The sequence below is a fragment of the Balaenoptera borealis genome (assembly GCF_965194805.1).
Source record: "Balaenoptera borealis genome assembly, chromosome: X".
NCBI classification, from domain to species: Eukaryota; Metazoa; Chordata; class Mammalia; order Artiodactyla; family Balaenopteridae; genus Balaenoptera; species Balaenoptera borealis.
In genome coordinates this window covers 92946053-92969209 of record NC_138881.1, presented here as the reverse complement: position 1 = coordinate 92969209, position 23157 = coordinate 92946053, and the positions used below count along the sequence as shown (strand labels likewise).

The window sequence follows — 23157 nt, the reverse complement described above, 5'->3', positions numbered from 1 at the left end:
CTGTAGAAGTTTTAGAAAATGTAGGGAAAAATAGAAGGAAAAAACTAAAAATCACCTATAATTCTACAACCCAGAGATTAACATTTCAGCTTGTAGCCTGCATATATTTGGTTAAGTTGCATCTTAAACCAATTTCACTTCATATATCTTGACCGTTTTCTCATATCCTTAAATATCTTTGACAACACTGCACTTGATGACTGTGTAGTATTCAATCATAAGGATAGATCATTATTTTACCAATCTCCTTTTGGGCATTTGATGTTGTTTCTAGTTTTTCTGTTATTTATATCACAATGGTGACTATTGTCTACATTTTTTGTGTGTGTGTGCATCTCGGACTATTTCCTTAGGATATTCGTAGAAGTAGAGAGTGAAATTATTCAGTCATGAGTTATATGTGACTTCAAGCGTCTGGATGCCTATTGCCAAATTGCTTTCTATAAAGCTTGTACCAATTTACACTTCTGTCAACAGGATAAAAAGTGCCTTTCTGTATACATTTGGCAACAATGAATAATTTCTTTATTCTTAATTGGAACTACTTTTGATGGATCCCCAGTGCATTGCTGTCTGTTTCAGCAAATAAAAATTATTCCTGGCAGAAATGAAAGTGGGGGATGTAATATTATAAACAGTAGTACTACAACGAACTGGCAGCCCCAGATACTTTGAGAATTGTTGAAACAGGCCATATTTTAGCTCTAAGAGTCTGTGTTTCTAAAAATATATTTTTCCTTTTCAAGTAGTTTATCAATCTCATCTTTAATGTAGAGGAAAATGCTAATACTTTTCTTCTAAAATTATTGCTTCACGAACTGTACAGCAGAAATTAACACAACATTGTAAAGCAACTATACTCCAATAAAAATTAATAAAAAAATATTGCTTCATGAGTGCTTATTGTTAATTATGTTAGTGCTTTCTGTACGTATATTTATTGAGTCATGGCTTTGAAAACAAAATGTAACTTCTGGCAAAAATTGTCCAGGATTTTGGAACATTTGGTTTATTACACAGCAGTAATTCCTGGTCAAGGTCTCTTAAAGTAACACATGCTTCTTTCAACTATTATTCAGTTCTTTAGTATTTTAGTAAAGGCCTTGTGAATTCAGAATCACCCATGTATCACCATACTACTTGAGTAAACTTGGAAGGAAGAGATTTGGTAAGTCCAATGTTTGATATTATGCAATCGATTTGTCCAAAACATTTTCTAAAATCAGTATCATAAGGTTGCTGGTCCTAGAGGGCAGACAGCAGAAGCAAGAAGAACTACAATCCTGCAGCCTGTGGAACAAAAACCACATTCACAGAAAGACAGACAAGATGAAAAGGCAGAGGGCTATGTACCAGATGAAGGAACAAGATAAAACCCCAGAAAAACATCTAAATGAAGTGGAGATAGGCAACCTTCCAGAAAAAGAATTCAGAATAATGATAGTGAAGATGATTCAGGACCTCGGAAAAAGAACGGAGGCAAAGATCGAGAAGATGCAAGAAATGTTTAACAATGACCTAGAAGAATTAAAGAACAAACAAACAGATGAACAATACAATAACTGAAATGAAAACTACACTAGAAGGAATCAATAGCAGAATAATTGAGGCAGAAGAACGGATAAGTGACCTGGAAGACAGAAGGGAGGAATTCACTGCTGCGGAACAGAATAAAGAAAAAAGAATGAAAAGAAATGAAAACAAACTAAGAGACCTCTGGGACAACATTAAACGCAACAACATTCGCATTATAGGGGTCCCAGAAGGAGAAGAGAGAGAGAAAGGACCAGAGAAAATATTGGAAGAGATTATAGTCGAAAACTTCCCTAACATGGGAAAGGAAATAGCCACCCAAGTCCAGGAAGCGCAGCGAGTCCCATACAGGATAAACCCAAGGAGAAACATACCGAGACACATAATAATCAAATTGGCAAAAATTAAAGACAAAGAAAAATTATTGAAAACAGCAAGGGAAAAATGACAAATACAAGGGAACTCCCATAAGGTTAAGAGCTGATTTCTCAGCAGAAACTCTGCAAGCCAGAAGGGAGTGGCATGATATACTTAAAGTGATGAAAGGGAAGAACCTACAACCAAGATTACTCTACCTGGCAAGGATCTCATTCAGATTTGATGGAGAAATCAAAAGCTTTACAGACAAGCAAATGCTAAGAGAATTCAGCACCACCAAACCAGCTCTACAACAAATGCTAAAGGAACTTCTCTAAGTGGGAAACACAAGAGAACAAGAGGACCTACAAAAACAAACCCAAAACAATTAAGAAAATGGTCATAGGAACATATATATCAATAATTACCTTAAATGTGAATGGATTAAAAGCTCCAACCAAAAGACACAGGCTTGCTGAATGGATACAAAAACAAGACCCATCTATATGCTGTCTACAAGAGACCCACTTCAGACCTAGGGACACATACAGACTGAAAGTGAGGGGATGGAAAAAGATATCCCATGCAAATGGAAATCATAAGAAAGCTGGAGTAGCAATACTCATATCAGATAAAATAGACTTTACAATAAACAATGTTACAAGGGACAAGGAAGGACACTACATAATGCTCAAGGGATCAATCCAAGAAGAAGACATAACAATTATAAATATATATGCACCCAACATAGGAGCACCTCAATACATAAGGCAACTGCTAACAGCTATAAAAGAGGAAATCGACAGCAACACAATAATAGTGGGGGACTTTTACACCTCACTTACACCAATGGACAGATCATCCAAAATGAAAATAAATAAGGAAACAGAAGCTTTAAATGACACAATAGACCAGATAGATTGAATTGATATTTATAGGACATTCCATCCAAAACCAGCAGATTACACTTTCTTCTCAAGTGCACACGGAGCATTCTCCAGGATAGATCACATCTTGGGTCACAAATCAAGCCTCAGTAAATTTAAGAAAATTGAAATCATATCAAGCATCTTTTCTGACCACAACGCTGTGAGATTAGAAATGAATTACAGGGAAAAAAAATGTAAAAAACACAAACACATGGAGGCTAAACAAAACGTTACTAAATAACCAAGAGATCACTGAAGAAATCAAAGAGGAAATCAAAAAATACCTAGAGACAAATGACAATGAAAACACGACAATCCAAAACCTATGGGATGCAGCAAAAGCAGTTCTAAGAGGGAAGTTTATAGCTATACAAGCCTACCTCAAGAAACAAGAAAAATCTCAAATAAACAATCTAACCTTACACCTAAAGGAAGTAGAGAAAGAAGAACAAACAAAACCCAAAGTTAGCAGAAGGAAAGAAATCATAAAGATCAAAGCAGAAATAAATGAAATAGAAACAAAGAAAACAATAGCAAAGATCAATAAAACTAAAAGCTGGTTCTTAAGAAGATAAACAAAATTGATAAACCATTAGCCAGACTCATCAAGAGACAGAGGGAGAGGACTCAAAGCAATAAAATTAGAAATGAAAAAGGAGAAGTTACAACAGACACCGCAGAAATACAAAGCATCCTAAGAGACTACTACAAGCAACTCTATGCCAGTAAAATGGACAACCTGGAAGAAATGGACAAATTCTTAGAAAGGGATAACCTTCCAAGACTGAACCAGGAAGAAATAGAAAATATGAACAGACCAATCACAAGTAATGAAATTGAAACTGTGATTGAAAATCTTCCAACAAACAAAAGTCCAGGACCAGATGGCTTCACAGGTGAATTCTATCAAACATTTAGAGAAGAGCTAACACCCATCCTTCTCAAACTCTTCCAAAAACTTTCAGAGGAAGGAACACTCCCAAACTCATTCTATGAGGCCACCATCACCCTGATACCAAAAGCAGACAACGATACTACAGAAAAAGAAAATTACAGACCAATATCACTGATGAATATAGGTGCAAAAATCCTCAACAAACTACTAGCAAACAGAATACAACAACACATTAAAAGGATCATACACCATGATCAAGTGGGATTTATCCCAGGGATGCAAGGATTCTTCAATATACGCAAATCAATCAATGTGATACACCATATTACCAAATTGAAGAAAAAAAACCATATGATCATCTCAATAGATACATAAAAAGCTTTTGACAAAATTCAACACCCATTTATGATAAAAACTCTCCAGAAAGTGGGCATAGAGGGAACCTCCATCAACATAATAAAGGCCGTATACGACAAACCCACAGCAAACATCATTCTCAATGGTGAAAAAGTGCAAGCATTTCCTCTAAGATCAGGAACAAGACAAGGATGTCCACTCTCACCACTATTATTCAACATAGTTTTGGAAGTCCTAGCCATGGCAATCAGAGAAGAAAAAGAAATAAAAGGAATCCAAATTGGAAAAGAAGAAGGAAAACTGTCACTGTCTGCAGATGACATGATACTATACATAGAGAATGCTAAAAATGCCACCAGAAAACTAGTAGAGCTAATCAATGAACTTGGTAAAGTAGCAGGATACAAAATTAATGCACAGAAATCTCTTGCATTCCTATACACGAATGATGAAAAATCTGAAAGAGGAATTAAGGAAACACTCCCATTTACCACTGCAACAAAAAGAATAAAATACCTAGGAATAAATCTACCCAGGGAGGCAAAAGATCTGTATGCAGAAAACAATAAGACACTGATGAAAGAAATTAAAGATGATACCAACAGATGGAGAGATATACCATGTTCTTGCATTGGAAGAATCGATATTGTGAAAATGACTATACTACCCAGAGGAATCTACAGATTCAATGCAATCCCTATCAAATTACCAATGGCATGTTTTATGGAACTAGAGCAAAAATCTTAAAATTTGTACGGAGACACAAAGACCCCAAATAGCCAAAGCAGTCTTGAGGGAAAAAAACCTAGCTGGCGGAATCTGCCTCCCCGACTTCAGACTATACTACAACGCTACAGTAATCAGGACAAAATGGTACTGGCACAAAAACAGAAACATAGATCAATGGAACAAGATAGAAAGCCCAGAGATAAACCCACGCACCTATGGTCAACTAATCTGTGACAAAGGAGGCAACGATATACAATGGAGAAAAGACAGCCTCTTCAATAAGTGGTGCTGGGAAAACTGGACAGCTACATGTAAAATAATAAAATTAGAACACTCCCTAACACCATACACAAAAATAAACTCAAAATGGATTCGAGACCTAAATGTAAGACTGGACACTATAAAACTCTTAGAGGAAAACATAGGAAGAACACTCTTTGACATAAATCACAGCAAGATCTTTTTTGATCCACCTCCTAGAGTAATGGTAATAAAAGCAAAAATAAACAAATGTGACCTAATCAAACTTAAAAGCTTTTGCACGGCAAAGGAAACCATAGACAAGACGAAAAGACAACCCTCAGAATGGGAGAAAATATTTGCAAACGAATCAACGGACAAAGGATTAATCTCCAAAATATATAAACAGCTCTTGCAGCTCAATATTAAACAAACAACGCAATGCAAAAATGGGCAGAAGACCTAAATAGACATTTCTCCAAAGAAGACATACAGATGCCCAAGAAGCACATGAAAAACTGCTCAACATCACTAATTATTAGAGAAATGCAAATCAAAACTACACACCAGTTAGAATGGGCATCATCAGAAAATCTACAAACAACAAATGCTGGAGAGGGTGTGGAGAAAAGGGAACCCTCTTGCACTGTTGGTGGCAATGTAAATTGATACAGCCACTATGGAGAACAGTATGGAGGTTCCTTAGTTTAAACTAAAAATAGAATTACCATATGATCCAGTAATCCCACTACTGGGCATATACCCAGAGAAAACCATAATTCAAAAAGACACATGTAACCCCAATGTTCATTGCAGCACTATTTACAATAGCCAGGTCATGGAAGCAACCTAAATGCCCACTGACAGACGAATGGATAAAGAAGATGTGGTACATGTATACAATGGAATATTACTCAGCCATAAAAATGAATGAAATTGAGTCATTTGTTGAGACGTGGATGGATCTAAAGACTGTCATACAGAGTGAAGTAAGTCAGAAAGAGAAAAACAAATATCGTATATTAACGCATGTATGTGGAACCTAGAAAAATGGTACAGATGAACTGGTTTGCAGGGCAGAAATTGAGACCCAGATGTAGAGAACAAACGTATGGACACCAAGGCGGGAAAGCCGTGGGGGATGGGGATGGTGGTGTGCTGAATTGGATGATTGGGATTGACATGCGTACACTGATGTGTATAAAATTGATGACTAACAAGTACATGCTGTATAAAAAAATAGAATAAAATTTAAAAATTAAAAAAAAAAAAAAGCAAAAAAAAAAAAGATTGCTGGTCCTGAGTCAAGAATTTTCAATGTGACAGCAATTTTCATCTATTAAAACTTTTCTTCCCCAGTGGTTGTTTCCTAATAGTCAAGCTATATCTTAGGTGGATCTTACAAGTAGATTTTTGATATTTGTTGCTTTAAAAAATTCTTATTTAAATGCAGTTGTTCTATTGAGAGCTTTTAAAAAGAATGTGCCTTTCCCTCTTGATACTGTTGTTAGTTTCATCCAAGGTAATCAAAAGGATAGGGATAGTGCACTCTTTTTTGTTTTCTACTATTCTTACATTCATCTTAAGAGTAAAACTAATCAATACTGATTAGAAAGAAATTCTTAATTTTGCTGTGTAGGGAAGCATATAAGTTGCTTTCCTAATGTTCTAGAAAGTAGACCCTATTTTAGTCCATTTGGAGGGGCGAGGGAGGAGAGTTTGATTTTAGAGACTAGTTCATTACTCTCATTTTAAAGCCTATTTCAGTTCTGAAAGTGTGCAACTTGGGAAGTAAGGAGTGGAATTTCTATGCATGTAGCTTATCTTCCCGTCCCAGGTGAAGTCTGGTACTTATATTGTAGGTTAGGTACTTGTCATTTTTATACACACACAATTTACGTATGTGTGGTATGGAAATTGTGTGTGTGTGTGTATGTGTGCATATATATATAAAACCATACTAATGATAAAACTATATGTGTGTGTGTATATATATATAATTTATATACATAATTTACCATACTAATTATAAGGGGAGAAGTTAAGTAACAGAATGGGTGATAATAGAATTCTTAGCTAGAGTTGAAGTATTTCTCCTCACATTCAAACTAGACTCTGTCTTTGAGCTAGGGTAAAGACAGTGGGTATAGTATAAATAAACATTGCTTCAAAACTTAGAAAGTGAAACAAAGAACTTACCCCTGGATACTGCAGATTTAACTACATAAAGAAATATTCATTGTTGTCATGGATATACAATTTATATGTTCTTCTAGCATTGAAAAGAATAATTTTTGACTTAGGAGTAAAATGAAGGATTTTCTGTTTGGCTAAAATTGATTATCATCATTCTAAAATATAATGGTACTTGTAGCTGTCCAGTTTTCCCAGTATCACTTATTGAAGAGGCTGTCTTTTCTCCATTGTATATTCTTGCCTCCTTTATCAAAAATAAGGTGACCATATGTGCGTGGGTTTATCTCTGGGCTTTCTATCTGTTCCATTGATCTATATTTCTGTTTTTGTGCCAGTACCATACTGTCTTGATGGCTGTAGCTTTGTAGTATAGTCTGAAGTCCAGGAGCCTGATTTCTCCAGCTCCATTTTTCTTTCTCAAGATTGCTTTGGCTATTCGGGGTCTTTTGTGTTTCCATACAAATTGTGAAATTTTTTGTTCTAGTTCTGTGAAAAATGCCATTGGTAGTTTGATAGGGATTGCACTGAATCTGTAGATTGCTTTGGGTAGTATAGTCATTTTCACAATGTTGATTCTTCCAATCCAAGAACACGGTATATCTCTCCATCTGTTTGTATCATCTTTAATTTCTTTCATCAGTGTCTTATAGTTTTCTGCATACAGGTCTTTTGTCTCCTTAGGTAGGTTTATTCCTAGGTATTTTATTCTTTTTGTTGCAGTGGTAAATGGAAGTGTTTCCTTAATTTCTCTTTCAGATATTTCATCATTAGTGTATAGGAATGCAAGAGATTTCTGTGCATTAATTTTGTATCCTGCTACTTTACCAAATTCGTTGATTAGCTCTAGCAGTTTTCTGGTAGCATGTTTAGGATTCTCTATGTATAGTATCATGTCATCTGCAAACAGTGACAGCTTTACTTCTTCTTTTCCGATTTGGATTCCTTTTATTTCTTTTTCTTCTGATTGCTGTGGCTAAAACTTCCAGAACTATGTTGAATAATAGTGGTGAGAGTGGACATCCTTGTCTTGTTCCTGATCTTAGAGGCAATGGTTTCAGTTTTTCACCATTGAGAACAATGTTGGCTGTGGGTTTGTGATATATGGCCTTTATTATGTTGAGGTAAGTTCCCTCTATGCCTGCTTTCTGGAGGGTTTTTATCATAAATCGGTGTTGAATTTTGTCAGAAGCTTTTTCTGCATCTATTGAGATGATCATATGGTTTTTCTCCTTCAATTTGTTAATATGGTGTATCCCATTGATTGATTTGCGTATACTGAAGAATCCTTGCATTCCTGGGGTAAACCCCACTTGTAGAGTTTTGATTACTGTTTCTTAGAGCCAGGCTCAGTTACTTTTGTGAGATCCCAATAGCACGACTTTTAGTCATTTCTTGTTTTTCCTTTGGTACCTGGCTTATCATGCACAGGTAATGTGAAACAGCACGTGAGGTTTCTTTTTATTTAGTTATTTATTTTAAAAAATTTATTTATTTATTTTTATTTTTATTTTTGGCTGCATTGGGTCTTCGTTGCTGTGTGCCGGCTTTCTCTAGTTTTGGCGAGTGGGGGCTACTCTTTGTTGCGGTGCATGGGCTTCTCATTGCGGTGGCTTTTCTTGCTGCGGAACATGGGCTCTGGGCGCACGGGCTACAGTAGTTGTGGCACGCGGGCTCAGTAGTTGTGGCTTGCGGGCTCTAGAGCGCAGGCTCAGTAGTTGTGGTGCACGGGCTTAGTTGCTCTGCAGCATGAGGGATCTTCCCGGACCAGGGCTTGAACCCATTTCCCCTGGGTTGGCAGGTGGATTCTTAACCACTGTGCCACCAGGGAAGTCCGAGGTTTCTTTTTAAAGGGGATCTTTTCTCATGTCACTATACACATAAATGTTGTCTCTTATTGCAGATTGGAATCACGAAAGATATACGGGTTCATCTTAAGAGAAAAAGAGGAAATCTGTAAGTATTTGTCCTTTAAAAATTCTATATTTGCAATCTTGTCGGCTTTTGGAGCAAACTAAGTGACCAAACTAACAGGCATTTTTCCTCTCTTTGTATTAGAAAAGCCCTGCCAGTATTTATGTTTGTGTTAAAAAGGCAATATTTGGAAAAGTAAAATAGGAAAGCTTTTTACTCTGGGCAACTTCTAAAATTTAAACTATCTGTCACTCACTTATGAAAGGGGAAGTGATACTTAAAATCCAAATACAATCTTTTTCTTTTGAGTATTACCAGAAAATGGAGTCACAGATTGGAGTTCCAATTCTGGCTACTGAGGCGGTGTGTCTTTGACAAGCTATTTAGCTTCCCTTTGCCTCAATTTCCTCATCTGTAAAATGAGCTTAATAAGTGTAAGTGTCCAGTGAATGGTTCATTAATATTGATGAAGTTGAATCTGTAGTAGTGTATATTTTCTCCAATAAATTGAAGCTTATTCTAGTTACTGTTTCTCAAACTGATTTACATATATTTCTGATCTTCAAAAATCTAAGCATCTATACTGTCCTTCACTGAGGCACCTACTCTAGACTATAATATAGAATGAAAGAAATACAACAGAGCACCTAAAGTTAGAATTTTAGTGTTTGAGCCTTGGACCTTGAAAATTACCTAGTCCAGGGGTTCCCAAACATTGACCTTTAGACCGTGCCCTCGCCAGTGAAGAGTTTTTACTGGTCCATGGTGAAGTGAGGAAAATAAGACAACAGGCCATGAGATTTTTTAAAAAATTAATTAATTAATTAATTTATTCTTGGCTGTGTTGGGTCTTCGTTTCTGTGCGAGGGCTTTCTCTAGTTGCGGCAAGTGGGGACCACTCTTCATCGCGGTGCGCGGGCCTCTCACTGTCGCGGCCTCTCTTGTTGCGGAGCACAGGCTCCAGACGCACAGGCTCAGTAGTTGTGGCTCACGGGCCCAGTTGCTCCGCGGCATGTGGGATCTTCCCAGACCAGGGCTCGAACCCGTGTCCCCTGCATTGGCAGGCAGAGTCTCAACCACTGCGCCACCAGGGAAGCCCCAGGCCATGAGGTTTTTAAAGCTAAACTTTTTCCATTTAAAGGATTGCTTCTTATTATAAGATATATCCTCCTAATTTTGAGGAGTTAGACGCATTCTGTATTTTATGAAATGATGGTGATAGTAAATGATAGGTTTATGTTTTTTGTTTTTATGTCCATACCTGGCCAAAAAAAAAAAAAAATTGGCAGCTGTGTCATTGCTGCCTTCTTTGTTTTTAAAACTTTTATTGGTCCATGATATCTTAAAATCTGAATCCAACTTTCTCATTGTACAGATGAGGAAAGAGACAGGAGGTAATTTAATTTGTTCCAGGTAGTGCAGCTCAGCAAGCTCCTGAGCTAGGACCAAAGCCCTGTATACAGTGCTGCCTCTCTTGTATTTCTGGTCTTCTGAGAATTGCTTTCATTATAATAGAGTATGAAATTGAAACAGAAGATCTAGTAGTTCTTATGTGCTAATTCAAAACACTCAATGTTCTTGTAAAGCTAAGGCTTAAAGTCTACTGATCAGCCTGCATTAGAAAAATCTTGAATATGACCAAAGATTTTCATCAGCAGGCCAGAATTAGTTGTCCCTGAATTCAGCTACATAGGCAGCATACTATCCCATGATTGACAAAGAAGATACCAATAAGTTTAGTGTTTCCTTTGGGAAATAGACCATAGTGCAATTGTGAGGGCTGTAGTATTCAGGCTTCTATAGTTATTTATCCAGAGAGTCTGTTTTCTCTTTCTCTCTCTCTCTATCTCTCTCTCGCTCTCCCCCCCTCCCCCCACCCCTACACACACACACATACACACACACACACACACACACACACACACACACATCCTACACACATAGATAAATACTTATAGTAGTTGGCCTGCAGCCCATCTAGATGTGTAACAGAAAAAACTACCAAGGTGAAGAGCTGGACTTGCCAGGAGCCTTAGCGAGACCATCTGGCCAGTTGTGTTCAGGAGTCAACAGACACTTTGGAGACTCCTCTTCAATTGGCATAGCTCTGCCTTGGCTATCCCCAAATACACTTCAAAACAGAAGTACCTAATTCCCTCATCTCCCTTGCCTCACTCACGTTTGTGAAGCTCGCATGGGCCAGGTAAACAAATGAACGTGAAGAGAGAACAGAATGGAAAGTATTACCCATCCCTAACATGGAGACATTACCTCTAGGAGTACTTTTCCATGGCTTCTTGTGTTTGACTTCATGTGGCTTCCTTCTTTAGTTGAGAATTCTTTAATTTCTCAAATGTCAGGCACACACTAATGCAATGTCAATAATTTAAACACATATTGAATTAATAATGATGTTAATTTAAATACATATTGAATTAATAATAATGTTAATTTAAAAATACGTATTGAATTTTTCATTGTCTTTGGAATACCTGTGCCCTTTTCTTACCAACACTAATATTTAAGAGTTGACTGAATGGCTATAAGATTTCAGTCTTCAACAGATTTATCACTCTTTGAGTTCTTTTATTAACCTCATTTATAAGGAATATTTACTACTGAAGCGCAGAGTGAAGCTTTTTTGTTTTGTTTTGTTTTGTTTTCTACCATGATACAGTTTCACGTCATGGTGGCCAGGTAGCTGAGTCGTAGTGACTTATTTAGCCATTTTGTAAGAAATGGTTTAAGACTACATTGCTGCATAACTTTTAACAGTGTGAAGTACTGGGAAACAACATTAGCAGAGAACCAACCTATTAAACTGGTCCCTCCTCTAGCAAAGGTGGAAGATAGGGCATGTGGCCAAAAAAGATGTAAGTTGCAAAATTCTCCCTATAACACAAAGGTACTCCCGTGGGAAGTATCACTGCTGGTTACAGATTTTTATTTGAACCTGAGTTCATGGTTGGCAGCCCACAGTTGTATTACTTTATTATAATTAGTAGATAAGATGATAGAAGACAGATGAGTAACAAAGAGGTAAGATGACAGTAGAGTCTGCATATTTCTCACTCAGATGAAACACATTTGTAACTGTGAGCTAATTTGAAAGGTCAGATCTGTAGCCCAGTTGTTTTTGATTAACTAATGTTAAGATCATAAAGAAAAAATATCCAGTAAATGGAAGACTTTACAGACAAAATTCAAGTCTACACCATGCGTGATGGGCCGTCTAATGTAGCAGCAGGGTTTTGTCTACAGGGACCTGTAGCAGATCCTCTTTAGCAGCAGCTGTAGAACACTGGAATTGTCATTGTGCTGGCTGCTTCCCTTCTACAGCACTGAACCCTTATATTTCTCTCTAAACACATAACTCCTAGAACTTAGTTTGTCTCCCCTTTTTCATGATGTCTGATAAAGTTGGATTGTAACATCATGCTTTGTCAGTAGGTGCCACTTCTAGCATGATGTATCCTCAAAATTCCTTACATGTAAGCTTTGGATTAAATTATATCCAGCCCACTCTCAACTTTGGAAAGCTAGCTGGGATGAAGTGAGAGAGTAGCATTGACATATATACAGTACCAAATGTAAAATAGATAGCTAGTGGGAAACAGCTGCATCACACAGGGAGATTAGCTCCGTGCTGTGTGACCACCTAGAGGGGTGGGATAGGGAGGGTGGGAGGGAGACGCAAGAGGGAGGGGATATGGGGATATATGTATACATATAGCTGATTCACTTTGTCATACAGTAGAAACTAACAAAACATTGTGAAGCAATTATATTCCAATAAAGATGTTAAAAAAAAATCATGTGTTGCGATCACTTAAAATGAGGAAGAGATATGTAATTATACACACTGTGTGTGAAGTGCAGAAGTACAACGTGGGCTCCTAGATCTCATTTCAACATACTAGATCTCATTTTAACACATGTGAGTAGGGTCCCAATTATATACTATCCGATGACCTAGAAAAAGCATTATCTGATGAATGAATGCTGAGGATGTTCTTAAGGCGTTATGGGAGGAAACACGTGCTAGAACAAGAAAGAGCATCTTCGACATGGCAGCTGAGGTGCTTTCTTTGCTGGGGAAAGGTGGGAAGAGACTAGCAGGATGGCGACTTCAGGAGTTAATACCTGTCCAGGTGATGAAGTAAAGGGGTTTGGTTAATCTTGTTAGAGACACACCCAAAGATCAGTCATAGTTGTGAGACACTCCTAGTCAAACTAGCTAGGCACAGGTGCAATGTGGTGTTAGAGAGCATCTATATATTCACCCTAGGTGTTTTTGTTTTGCTTTTTTCAGTTTTCAAATGTATTTATTATAATTACTGTATACCGGGTTAAAAGTTTGCTTGTATAAGCTATTTCATATTTATTATATTGGCTTACTAACTTTGAGTCAGATGAGACCTACAAGGGACAGACGGATGTATATTTCACATGATTATTCAGTCTTGTAGACTGCCTGCTAGCAAAAGATCCTGCTAGCTACTCTTAATGACTTTTATTTTCTTAAAATATTAACACTTAAAAAGTTTTAATGTTAAAATGTTAATTTTAATGTTTTAGGTTTAGTGTCAAGAGTTGACTGAATGGCTGTAAGATTTCAGTCTTCAACAGATTTATCAGTCTTTGAGTTCTTTTATTAATCTCACTTATAAGGTATATTTACTACTGAAGAGGAGAGTGAAGTTGTTTTGTTTGTTTTCTACCATGATACAGTTTCACATCACGGTGGCCAGGTAGCTGAGTTGTAGTGACTTATTTAGCCATTTTGTAGGAAAATGGCTAAATAAGTCATTTGTCTACAAGTGTTTTAATGTTAAAAGTTTTAATATTAAAATATAAAGTTAATTATATTGTAATGTAGCTCCTGTAAAGTTTGATTTCATGAACCAAAGGCAACCAATTTCTTTAACATGTATATGAGCTTTCTCCTATATGTTTTAAAATCATTTGGAGCTTTTTAATAGTGTGTGAAAGAAAATAGGATTTTTAAAAAAAGCACCCCAGCCCTTTACAGAAGTCTTGGTGATGTAATATCTATGTAGAAGTATGATCTTTTAAAGTGCAACCGGTATGCTTACCTGTTTAATCTCTTGGATTTTTTATAATTTTCTGATTTAAAGTTTAGTGAATACAGCTTATCCTTTTCAGAAGGCAAATTATCTCTTTATTTGGTGTTTAAATTACCCTTAAGTGATGTGTGATTTGAAAATGTGATTTCTTAAAGTAGCACTGACATAGTTAATCATTGATTATCAAGTTTATATTTTTTGTGTTTTCATAAGGTATTATATCAAGGACAGATGAAGTTAATTTGCCCTACCACGTGTTTCAGCTTGGTAGATGTGTGCATCCTTGCTTGGTTTAGTCTATTTTATAAAACTTTTGAAAAAAAGTGTCTTGGCATTGACTTCAGTTTATTAGTTTTTCTCTTTAATTCTTAAATGGGTGTTGTGTCACATGCTGCTGGGAAAGATGATTTCTTTTAAATTCAGACTTTAATCAGTATGTAGTATTTGTTTACTTTGTGTACTAGAGCTTAATGTATTACTAATGCTTTTTGTGTTTAACCTAACTATCTCAGAGCGTTTGAAGTAACTGGAATGAAATACTTAACATTAAACTTGACCTCAAAATTAAAAAAATTGTATCTGATTTTCACTTACACTTTAGGACTTACTAGACACCTAAAGGGCCTTTTTCCCCTATAAAAATGCCTTAGGCTGTAGGACAGATCAGTGCTTAAAGTTGTCATCAGGATTTTTTTCATATACAAAGTTTGTCACTCTCACTCATTTAGATTATACCAGTATGACCAAGGTCACAGACAGTACAGCTAAAAGTATGGACTTTAAAATCAGATAGACCTGGGTCCAAATCCCTACTTAGCTGTGTTAACTTGGGCAAATGATCTGTCTAAGACTGTTATATCATCAGCTATGTCATCAGGGTATTACTTCAAAAGGGTTTTCTGATGGACTAAATGAAATAATGTATCTAAAGGACTGAGCACAGTGCCTAGCTCCTAGTACAGGTTCAATAAGTCATTATTAATCTGATTCTCATATAGAATGCCGAACATCAACAGGAATGATTAGCTATCCCCTGGCTGAAGCTGATGCCCTGCCCTTTTACAGCTGAAATACAAATGCATCACTTGATTTCAAGGAAGCGCAACTCAGAGTTTATGTCCTCCTGGTGGGACAGCAGTATTTCTCTTCATACATGGCAGGACAGCATTCCTCTCTGAAAGGCATCCGTGAAAAAGCACATAGTAAAAATTCTATAACCCTCTTGCTTTTATAACAACTGTCTTTTCCCTCCATGTAACAGGCAGTTTTTCCAGTTTCATATTTTCTCTCAAGCAACTAAACACATGTTCAAATTAATTACCAGGGACTTTAAGAGTATACCATTTCCTAGAGTGTTGGCATGGACAAGTGATTTTTTAAAAAGATGGCTAAGGTTGGTTGTCTTCCGGCTATTGCACTTACGTCCATTTTTACTTTATAGTTTCAGAGCAATCCATGTCCATTCTTTTTTTTTTTTCTTTTGGCTGCGCTGGGTCTTCATTGCTACGCGCGGGCTTTCTCTAGTTGCAGCGAGCGGGGGCTACTCTTCATTGCAGTGCACAGGCTTCTCATTGCGGTGGCTTCTCTTGTTGCGGAGCACAGGGTCTAGGCGCTCGGGCTTCAGTAGTTGTGGCACGTGGGCTCAGTAGTTGTGGTGCACGGGCTTAGTTGCCCTGCGGCATATGGGATCTTCCCGGACCAGGGATCTAACCCGTGTCCCCTGCGTTGGCAGGCGGATTCTTAACCTCTGGACCACCAGGAAAGTCCCTCCATGTCCATTCTTATTTCAGTCAACAAGTTTATTGAACAGTTAACACACAGAGGTACTGTTGTAGGAGGATTCAGCAGCAAACAATAAACTCTCTGCCTCTTGGAGCTTTTATGTTCTAATGGGGGCATTCATAATAAACATGAAAAATAAAGCATATGACATAGTAGTTACAAGTACTAAGGAGAATAATAAAGCGAGAAAAGGATAGGAGGTCTTGGGGTTTGATTTTGGAGTGGCTAGAGAAGGCCTCACTGAGAAGGTGATATTTGAGTAAAGACAAAAGGAAGGTGAGAGAATAAGCTGTGCAGGTATCTTAGAAGAACATTCCAGTCAGAGAGCATAGCATGTACAAGGGCCCTGAGGCAGGGTCATGCTTGGTGTGTCCCAGAAACAGCAAGGAACAAGTGGGACGGTAGCAGAATGAGACAGGGAAAAGTGTTGGAGATGAAGATGGAAACTTGAGGTGGAGGACAGATCCCATCTCCTAGGTCAGAGTAAGGACTCTATTTCTGAATGAGTCATATGGGGATTCTTTGAAAGATTTTGGGCAGAGGAATGGTATGCTCTAACTTGCACTTGAACTAGAGCACTCTGGCTGCTGAGTTTAGAATTTAGTATAAAGGTGGAAGCAGGGAGATCAGATTGGCTATTGCATTTATCCAGGTGAGCGAGGATAGTGGCTTGAGCCAGGATGGTAGCAGTAGAGGTGGTGAGAAGTAGTTGAATTTGATATCTGTTTTGTAAGTAGAGCTGGTAGGATTTGCTGTTGAATTGGGGGTGGAATGTGTGAGAAAGAGAGGGGAGTGAAAGTGAACCTGGTCATGGAAGACTTTTGGTCAAAGCAACTGGAACTACAGAAACAGGCAAGACTGGGTGTGCTAGGTTTGTGGGAGGACGATCAGTGGCTCAATTTTCAACATATGTATTAAATTTGAATATGTAACTGATATCTAAATGGATCTGTTGAGGAAACAGTTGGATATACAAACCTAGGTGCCTAAGGGAGACCTCCAGGCTAAGGGGGGAACATTTTGAGAGTCATCACCATATATATGCTATTTAAAGCTGTGAGACTAAATGAGATCACCATGGGAGTGAGCATAGATAAAGAAAAGGTTCAAAGACTGAGCACTATAGCATTTAGAGGTCAGGGAGATGAGGAAGAAGCAGCAAAGAAGATGGAGAAGGAATGACCAGGGAAGGCGGAAGAAAACCTGAAGAATGGGGTCTCCTGGAAGCCAAGTGAAGAAGTTTCCAGCAGGAAAAGAGGGGTCAACGGGGCTAAAGGCTGGTGGTGGGTCAAAGGGGATGAGGACTGAGCTTTAATTGACCTTGGGATCTGACAACATGGAAGTCATCGGTGACCCTGATCAGAGCAATTTTGTGGAGTGGTAGAGGGGAAAGCCCGAGCGTAGTGGGTTCAAGAGGAAATAGGAGGAGGGAAGTGGGTGACAGAGCACAGAGACAGCTCTTCTCCTTCTCCTACAGAGAAGGAGAAGAAATGGGGCCGTAGCCAGAGAAGAAGGTACAAGAGAGGGAGTGGTTTCTAAGATGAAAGAAATAATAGCCTGTTAGGATGCCGATGGGACCGATTCAGTGGAGCCGGAAAAATTAATGAGGCAGGAGAGAGAGGGAAGAATCGGTAGAGTGGCGCAGCCAGGTCTTTGTGGTCTAGACAGGGGTGTCACACACAGGTGAAGGGGTCGGCCTTAGCTAGGGGCATCACTAGTCCATCTCTAGTCACGGGAGAGAAGAGAGCACGTGGCCACAGATCCGAGTAGATGGGAGTCTGTGGAAGTTCTCTTCAGACGGTTTTAGTTTTCTCAGCCAAGTGGGAAGCCAGGTCAGCAGCTGAGAATGAGGATGGCGGAGGAGCCTCAGTGGCCTGAAGAGAGAGAACAAAGGGTAACCCCAGGAGAGCAAGCCTGCGGGAGCAATCACGGATCTAAAGGGGGACGTTCAGCACAGCTGGGTGTTTCTCCAGCCAAATTCAGCTGCATGGGGACAAGTGCAGATTAGGTGGCGGACAGGATTTAACCAGGTTGTGGTTTAGCCGAGTGAGTACCACGAAGACGGAGAGATGCAAGCGGGTCGAAAGTGTATTCCAGGAACTGATTGTTAACGCTCATGAAATCGAAGCTGGATCCGACGAAGGATTCTCCCAACAGTGCCATGGAGTAGACGACACAAGCGATATTCCTGTTTTACACACAGTGCCACTGGTACAGAGCTTTTAGGTGAGAGGTCATATATCTCACCCGAAGTCACACATAAGAGCAGACGCTGAGGTTAGAAGCCAGACCTCCTAACTTTGTTTAGTCCATTTACCACCCAGGATATCAGACTTTCTCTTCTTTAGAGAACAATTCATTTTCCCCTAATATAATAGCAGGGTGCTTAATCTTGAGTTGCCAAATCATCATACACGTGTCTCTTATAGTATAGTGGCGTTCTAGTAACACTGACTCTGAGATAATTCAATTTTCCCATTGACTTAGATCATAAAAGGGGAACAGCACTTTACACAGAAAGCTCGAGAGCGTCTGCTACTCTACTTGGCTGTTTTCGGATACATCCTGCAGTTCTGCCCCCATCCATTCCCCAGTCCATGAGGACTGTCCTCATTTCCCAATCTTTGTCCTCTCCTTTTGAAAACATATCCATCCTCCATACTGACTCCAAATACTGTGCTATTTTGTGAAACCTTTCTGGATGGTTCTCCTTCCTCCCTCTTTTTGTCCCCCCAAAACTGGATGTAATCTCATCCCTCTTTTGAATACCTTTAGCGTTTTGTTCTTGTTTCTCTGATGGGATCTATCATATTCTACTGTATATATTTGTGAACTCATCTCCCTGCACCCTACCATACATATGGACACATATGTACATGCACACGTGCATATAAAGGATTGAGAGCATGTTTTACTCATCTTTGTGTTAAGTGCTCAAAACTTACACATAGTAGGTGTTCAAATCTTTTTTTTTTTAAATGAATTTATCAATAGGCTGGATGTAACACTGGAAAACCTTTGATAAGGAAGGATTTTTAGATGATAGGCAGAACTGGGCAGAGCCTGGCTGGAGAGCTTGAAAGAGCACCAGACTTGGGGACAGGCCTTGGTTACAGTTTGTACTGTCACACATTTGCTTCTCTTTGAGATGAAAGATCAGACAATATCAGTGGCTCAAATATTCAGCTGAAATGGAGGTTCCAGTGTGCCCCCACCAAATCAACTCTGTCTTTTGCTTTTATCTGTACTTGTGTTTTCACGTCCACATAAGATTTTATTCAAATGAATGAGCCATGCCTCGCCCCCTGCCCCCAGTACCACCAGAAAGAATTAGAAAACTTCTGGACTAAATGACCTCTCTGATTTCTCTTTACCTGAATGTTCTTTGAGCCTTGTGTGCTCTATGTGTGTGTGTGTGTGTGTGTGTGTTTATGTGTATGTGTCTCTGTACTATGAGGTTAAGTAGATGTTTCCCTACCTCCAAGACTTAAGGCAAGTCTGTTTAAAAGATGAAGTGTATATAACAACATGAATGACTGAACACATACAATACAGTTTAAATCTAGCTAGATTGTAAGCCCTTCAAAAGCTGTCTTCTACTTCTTCAGCCCCAAGGGTGAGCCTGAGGTGGTACTTCTTGTATTGTCCCTGATAATTTACATATTGAAATAAGTATTTATTTTGAATTGATTTCCTTTCAGTACTTCTTTATATTACCAGGAAAGAATTATTTTAAAAAATTGTGTGTGTAGGTAGACTATCATCTGAGACTATCATCTGTGACTGTCCTTTAAGGTGTATAAAGGAATATTATAAAGTATTTGTTATAACAAAGAGGTGTTGGGTTTGATAGGGTTGAGAACTCCTGGTCTGTGCTCTATACTTAGGTGCTTAGATGTTTAAAAATGATGGTATAATCAAGGATCAGAATGAGTGGTAGACATTTCAAGTGATGTGGGAAATTAGAAAAAGGAAAGATTATCAAGGATTTGGTTAGTCATGGAATGTCTGATGGAGGAGAGGATTGTTAGACTTGTCAAAGAGACTGAGAAAGCAATTTCTAGGTATAATAAATCATAAAATTAAAGTTGGAAGGGCCCCAGGAAATCATCTAGGCCAGAAATTTTTAGTGTAAGGGTGGTGTCACCCTTTGGTGTTCAAGGATGGATTCCAGGGAACTCAGGAATCCCCTGAATTTGTGTATACCATTTTGCATATCTTTCTGAGGGGAACTCGGTTCATAGTTCTCATTGGATTCTGAAAGGGGCGCATCACCTCTAGGAAGTTAAGGGCTACTGATCTAGTCAGATCCTAAGCTCAGACAGATTTTTTTGCCCAAGGTTACACAGCCAGTCAGTGACAGAGATGGGGTCTGAAACCCAGGTCTTTTCACCTGTAGTTTCTTGCTCATTTCACCACACTCAGTTGAAGGACATGAACAAAAGCAGAGGCAGGATTAAGGATTAAGCTACCATTTTATAGTAGTTGGTGTAAAAACGCACAACTCTCTTGGGGTCAGTAGTCCATTTCCACAAGAGTTGCAGAAGGATGCACTTCAATTTGTCTCCTCAAAGTGAACTAATATTTTAATTTTTGTAGTTGAAATACACTGCCACTCTCCAAAACAGCTTTCTCAGCTGAAGGCAGGCTGCTGGAGAGACATTATTCTCCCTGAGGCCGTTTCTGCAGTTCCTTTCCATTTGGCACTGTTTTTTCTGACCTGCAGTGGCCTCCAGTTTCCTGTCAAATCAAATCAAAACTACTTTGCCTGATTTGTCAGACCCTGTACTACTGTGGCCTGTTTAGCCAGCAAGTACTCTGTGCCCCACTCAGGTGAGTGTCCTTATTTTTGGCAGTCTCTCCTCTCCCAAAGTCCTTTCATTTCTACCTCTTTATCTTTTATCATGTGGTTCCCCAGCCCAGAACGACCTCCATTCTTTCTCCTTTGTTTCCAGATCCCCGACATAAGGTCCAGCTTAAGTCTAATCTCCACAAAGCCTCCCCTAGTAACTGTGGACCATTTTGCACTTGCTCTGAACTGCTATCGCATTTATTGCTTGCACTGCACGCCGTAGCACTTAGGTATTTCCACAGGCTTTTCATCAGAAAGGCTCCAGTGGTCACTTTGGGAGTGGGGTTCCAGGAAGTCCAGGGTGGGACTCTGGGCACCCCCAATCCCTGCTTCAGCCAGAGCAATTCCACTTTAGAGTCTATATATGGGAAGTCTGCATGAGTGTTTATTTGAAGAAATGGTTTCGCTGCCACCTTCTCCTGCAAACAAAGTTTGAAAAACACTGGATCTATCTTGTGTGCTGATGGCCTCACAAGTGTTAACTCGTAATGGGCAAGGGCCGGGACTTACACTACTGTGGACTTAATACTCCCACTCCCAGGCAACTGGTGCAATTTTGAGCACAAAGTGGGCAGGTAGGAAATGATTTTATGATTGTATTGCTCCAATTTGGGGGATAGGAGGTAGTGAATAATAGCATTACCAAGAAATTATCTTAAAGAAGACCTCAGAATAATATTTCTGGGTTGATCTTTGAGAAATAAACCGAAATTGGTGGATTTTTTCTCTCTTTTGGATACAAAACCGAATCCTATTTAGAGCTATCCAGTTTTACATATACATATTTATGAGAAACCTCAATATTGGCATTCACTACTGTCCCGAAGTGTAGCCAAACTTAAATACCACATGCCTGCCCTCATATAGGCACTAGAAGTGTTACACGACTGACTTACAGAGTGGTGTGTAGTATACCTAAAAACCTATAAAAATTAAATTTAAAATTTATGGCCGTAATGATTCAAACTGGAAAATGCCAGTCTTTCAGACCAGTTATTTCCGCTTTCTTGTATCAAATCAATTATAGAAACTAATAAAGACCTGAGTATTTAAATCAATGGTCTATCAACTTGTTAATACTCTTTTGTTTTGTTTTTGTTTTGTTTTGTTTTCCCTGATCTCTGCCTGGTTCACTGTCTTCACCTACAGGTGTACTTTATTGTCGGCTTCCAAAGATTACTAACTCTTATCTGTATCATTAAAATTGAACTGCCTTGACTCTTCTGCTACTCTTACTACCGCTTCCATTATTGCCTTCTTCAGCAAAATCAGGCTTTCTGAAGCCAAAGAATAACAAGAAATAAACACCATTTTAGAAGCCTTGCCACTATGAAACTTAAGCAAAATGTGCTCACCATTATTTTGCTGCCTATCCACTTGTTAATAACAATATACAGTGCCCTTGTATTTATTCCGTGGTATTTTCTTACCAATGCCAAGAAGAAAAACGCTATGGCAAAGAGAATAAAAGCTAAGCCCACCTCAGACAAACCTGGAAGTCCGTATCGCTCTGTCACGCACTTCGACTCACTAGCTGTCATACACATCCCTGGAGTAGACACCCTGGATAAATTATTCGATCATGCTGTATCCAAGTTTGGGAAGAAGGACAGCCTGGGGACCAGGGAAATCCTAAGTGAAGAAAATGAAATGCAGCCAAATGGAAAGGTTTTTAAGAAGGTAAAGCATTTTTGTGCTTCCTATTGTTTTTAAAGGGGAAGGTACACTTTACTTGATTGTAAATCAAGTGCATTTAAAACATGCTGGCATTCCATCATAGTGCCCGTAACTAATTCTCGGAAGGTGCTCACAGCATCTGTGTATATTCACTTGAGGGTATTTTTAGAGTTCTACACTTTGAATAGTATGTTAATTGCTTGTTTGAGTACCTATGCTAATATTACAGAATGTCTCACTTTAACAGTTAATTCTTGGGAATTATAAATGGATGAACTATCTCGAAGTGAACTGCAGAGTGAATAACTTTGGTAGTGGACTCGCTGCCTTGGGACTGAAGCCAAAGAGCACTATTGCCATTTTCTGTGAGACCAGGGCTGAATGGATGATCGCAGCACAGACCTGCTTTAAGTACAACTTTCCTCGTAAGTGCCTGGTGTTTTTGGAGGGGAGAGAGAGTGGGCTTTGCTTACATGTGAAATTGTCCTGAGATCCTCTTGTTTTCCAAGCAAGTGTTCAGCCAGAACCTATTGGCCTTGAGAAACTGAATTGACTGATGATTTTTGCCCAGTTTGTGGCACTTCCAGTATTTCTGGGTTTCTTTAGGTTTAA

General features: G+C 38.7%; 1 protein-coding gene and 1 long non-coding RNA gene across 6 annotated transcripts in view; both read left to right on the top strand.

The window, feature by feature from the left end:
* Positions 1 to 23157, top strand: part of LOC309620846 — a 589684-nt gene that overhangs the window by 243391 nt on the left and 323136 nt on the right. The window lies entirely within an intron of this gene.
* The window catches only part of ACSL4 (acyl-CoA synthetase long chain family member 4), an 81186-nt gene that overhangs the window by 17819 nt on the left and 40210 nt on the right, over positions 1 to 23157 (top strand). For 2 of the 5 annotated variants that reach the window (XM_082377171.1, XM_082377175.1), the window contains exons 2-4: positions 9137 to 9189; positions 22018 to 22548; positions 22793 to 22970. In XM_082377171.1, the coding sequence (XP_082233297.1) occupies positions 22198 to 22548; positions 22793 to 22970 (529 nt within the window). In that variant the 5' untranslated portion in view covers positions 9137 to 9189; positions 22018 to 22197. The remainder of the gene's footprint in view (positions 1 to 9136; positions 9190 to 22017; positions 22549 to 22792; positions 22971 to 23157) is intronic. The other 3 variants (XM_082377172.1, XM_082377174.1, XM_082377173.1) reach the window with 3 other exon arrangements.